General features: G+C 38.3%; 1 protein-coding gene across 1 annotated transcript in view; it reads right to left on the bottom strand.

Annotated features, from left to right (window-relative positions):
* The window catches only part of ABCA13 (ATP binding cassette subfamily A member 13), an 888,443-nt gene that overhangs the window by 559,179 nt on the left and 324,948 nt on the right, over positions 1-4,316 (bottom strand). The window contains 1 exon segment of the mRNA XM_007944147.1: positions 3,108-3,239. Coding sequence (XP_007942338.1) covers positions 3,108-3,239 — 132 coding nt within the window.

The raw sequence follows: 4,316 nt of genomic DNA, 5'->3' as shown, positions 1-4,316 counted from the left end.
CCCTGGAGAGAACAATCATGAGAGAAGGAAGAGTTGCTTATGCACAGGGAGATAGCTCAGGGTGCAGAAGGGTATGAAGGGATGGACACTGGGAGGAGGTAACTATGGGGAGGAAGTGGGAGGGGAGCTTCTGCTGCATTGTAAATTTTGGTCAATGACATGAGACAAAGTATATGTGAACTGCTGTATGAAAAGTGAATGTACTCTGTAAATTTTCACCCAAATCCTAATAAAATAAAATAATGATGAATCAGTGAATCACCTCATAATGCTGATGAACTTGGAATACATTATGCTTAGTGAAATAAGTCAATCACTGAAGGAAAAATACTGTATGAGTCTATTACTGTAAAAAGTCAAGGAAACTTTTACACACAATATAAATTATTTTTTTGTTGGTTATCTAGGATGCGAGGAGACGGGAAGGGAGGGAAAGTAGATGCATAATTAAGAGACAGGTTGATATGGGTAAAGGAAAAGCCAATATAACAAGTGTGTGGCTTACAAAATATCACTAGGGAAAAAGAAGATATGGAGAGGTACACAAGAGACAAGAAAGGTGCACAGACAATAAAGAAAGATTATTTCAGACACAATACTGCATTAACAGTAATAGCAAACACTGATCTACAAGTGGATACATAAGTAAACAGGTATGGTTAGGCAAATGAGAATATACCCATGACCATGCATAAGTTTGACTGACTATATTCCTACATATGCCTTTGTATGTGTTATAAAAATCTCCATATGCAGTTTAAACATAACAGGAGGCAAAGTTAGATTGATCTCTTAGCCACAAATGAGTATCTTAGAAGAGTAAGTCAATGAACCTTCAGGTGAGGGACCATAGTCATGGAGGACAACAAGCTCAATTAGTACAACATGATATACAGAAATATTGCTGTACATTTCACTTTGGTGAGTAACAACTGGGGTCTTAAAAGCTTGCAAGCGACCCTCTAAGTGGTAACTATTAGTCTCTCCTTGACCAAAGCAAAGAAGAGTAAAGAAACTCAAAGACACATGGAAACGGTCAGTCCAAAAGAACTAATGGACCTATCTATATATGACCTTGTGACCAGAAGAACCAGATGGAGCCCAGTTACCAGTGCCAACCAGGCAGAAAGGGATCAAAATTGGAGATCATGTATAGCAGGGAGAAGAATGTGGAACAAAACTCAAAATCATAAAAAATAACAGGCTTACTGGTCTGACAGAGACTTGTGAAATCCCCAAGACTATGGCCTTGGGTCACCCTTAGGGCCTAGAATTGATCTTACTTTTGTGGCTTAACTTTCAGCCAGACAATAGACAGGAATATGAGCTGAGCACTTGCATGAGGGAGACGCACTACTTAGAACAATCAACCATGTGAGATCAGAACGGTAGAATTTGCACAGGGAAAAATAGAAGGAGGCACGAATGCATAGGCAAGAAAACAGAGAAAGCGTAACGTCAGGGAGGAAGTGGGAAGTAAGATGTTACACTGTGGGGAATCTCACCAGTATCACAAAACAGAGTATGTATATGAACTGTTGAATGCAAAATTACTCTGTTCTGTAATATTTCACCCAAATCACAATAAAAAGTTGAAAAATAAAAGTTTAAAAAATGCCCTATCTAGAAAATTTCCCTATGAGTGACACCAGTGATAACTCTATGTCAGAGGTGGCACCTGAACCTTAGCCACCCAGTATAGCCACCTTCCAGATTCTACTACTGGCTTACCTGACTACAATCTTGGTCCTTTCACTTAGGATCAGTGCAGGTCTCTGCCCATGTGTTATATAAATGAGCCATAGATGGCTCCTGTGTATTGGCCTCAGGTTGTGCTTTTCTTCATAGCAAACTGGGACCTATCAGCCCCAAAAGTCTGCCAAAGCCAAACTCAAAATTTTACATGTCCAATTATTTAAAAGTAGCTCAAGTAAGCATATTTTTAACCATTTAGGGAAGTAAATGATTAAATGCCTGCTTTGTATACCTTGTGAAAATGTGACCAACATATCCTAGCCATAGATAAGATAAATCCTGCAATTATTAGGAACTCAAGCTGGTTCTGCTTTTCAGACTCTCTGAAGCAAGCTCCATCTTGCTGCTGAAGACATTGTTAGACATATGTAACCCTCTGCCCTGGGATTTCACTTCATTTCTTCCCTTTCTGGTAGCCCCTTGTGTCACTTGCCTTAGTAAGGTCTGCTGTTGAGAGGGAATTCCACTATCTTCACCAAGTAGTACCTAGTCAAGGCATCAGGCTCCTAATAAATAGCTTATTGTTCAACATTGCCATCTCATGGTCAAACCTTTTTCTTTGGTTATCCCTAAACTCTCTCAATCTCACTGCACCAAGATACGATGAAACTCTGGCCTAATAGCTGCATTGTCAAGGCCTAATGGGAGCTCTGTTAGCGTAGTGCCTAAGGCACTTGACTGCTAACCGAAAGGCTGGTGGTTCAAACCCATCAGCCACTCCTCAGAAGGAAAATGGGGCAATCTACTCCATTAGTGATACTGCCTTGGAAACCCAAGGAGGGGTCGCTATGAGTCAGGTCCTACTTGATGGCACATAACAACAACTATAACAACAAATGGCACAACAGCCACCCTATCCTTCAGCCCTGACCCATTTATCTCCCATCTTCCTCAAGTATATATATATGCTTGAGAACCAGGGCTTTTTCTATGTAGCTGGCAGAAACCACATGTTGAGAAGCTACTTAATGGGCTTGGCTGTTTTTAAATTGGCACTCTATCCTGACGGCTGGCGGTTCAAACCCACCAGCCACTCCTCGGAAGGAAGGTTGGGCAATCCTACTTCCGTAGTGATACTGCCTCGAAAACCCAAGGAGGGGTCGCTATGAGTCGGGGCCGACTCGACGGCACATAACAACAACAACAACAACAACTCTATCCTGTATCATACTAACATATTCCTTGTATTTCATCATCTTTTCCTCAAAACTTCACATCTCTTTTTGAAATATAATCTATGAATTCTCTTTCTGACATCTCTCTTGATGAATAAATTATACCAATGTTCATATATAATGGTTTAAACTATTTTTTACAGTTCTTTTGTTATCTTATAAAGTACAAATTCTTACCAGAAATCAAGTTGCTGAAGTACCATCCACATAAAAAATAAAGGATTGAATCAAACAGAATCATCCAGCAAACCCAGCCAAATGTCATTTTCCCTTGTTCCAGGGACTGGTATATATTATTCCACTGAATCCCTAGCAATAAGGAAAAGGTCAGAGTTAAAACTGAGCATCCTCTTTTAGTGTAGTTTTTCGTAAGATGACTCCATTAATTCTGGAAGCTCAAGTGAACCAGAAAACTGCTAAAAGAAAACAAAAGTCAATAACATTGGTCACAATTTTTTTCAAATGAAATAATACCTTTCTTAATTCTATAATTATTTTAATGATATTATGTGGAGTGATCCTTAAAAATATTTTAATATGTAACATTTAAATTGTTTTAAAAGGTTGTTTTACTTTTATCTAATTTTATTTGATCAACTAGAAAAAAAATCTACATCTAAGGAAATATGCATGTTTTTAAAAAATAAATAGGGTTCTTCAAGAAATTAAACTTCAAATTTTATTATCTTTGTTTTATAATGTATAGATACATACAAAGAGAGAGAGAAACAGATCTATAAATAGAACAAACAAGATGTATAAGATCCTGGGTGGTAAAGAATCATTATTTTCTTATAATGTCTTTGATATTTATACTTCAATTATAATGTCATTTTTAAAGAAAAATTTCCCTATTTTTTTAAATTTCCTGAACAGGTGTGGGTGTTAGCCTCATATGCATGTGAAAGCAGGACAATGAATAAGGAAAACTGAAGGAGAATCAATGCTTGTGAGTTGCTGTCTTGGCGAAGAATAGTGAAAGCACCATGGACTGCCAGAAGAACTAACATATCTGTCCTGGAAGAAGTGCAGCCAGACTGCTCCTTAGAAGAAAGAATGGGCAGACTTCACCTCACCTACTTTGGTCAAGTTGTGAGAAGAGACCATTAATTGGAGAAGGATATCATGCTTGGTAAAGTAAAGGGTCAATGAAGAAGGGGAAGGCCCTCAATGACATGGATTGACACAGTGGCTACAATGATAGGTTCAGGTATAGCAAGGACTATGAGGATGGTTCATGACCAGGCAGAAATTAAATTTTGGCCTAGAATTAAATTTTTAAAAATGTTTTAATTGAAAGAGATCCGGCAAGATGGCAGACTAGGCAGAAAGACTGCACAGACCCTCTTCAACAAAGAAAAGGGAAACCAATTAACACAGACACAG

The sequence above is a fragment of the Orycteropus afer genome, unplaced genomic scaffold (assembly GCF_000298275.1).
Source record: "Orycteropus afer afer isolate SDZICR_OR568_19922 unplaced genomic scaffold, OryAfe1.0 scaffold00121, whole genome shotgun sequence".
In the NCBI taxonomy this organism is placed as follows: domain Eukaryota; kingdom Metazoa; phylum Chordata; class Mammalia; order Tubulidentata; family Orycteropodidae; genus Orycteropus; species Orycteropus afer.
Note: the sequence above shows the minus strand (reverse complement) of the source record. Positions and strands in the feature narration are given on the sequence as shown.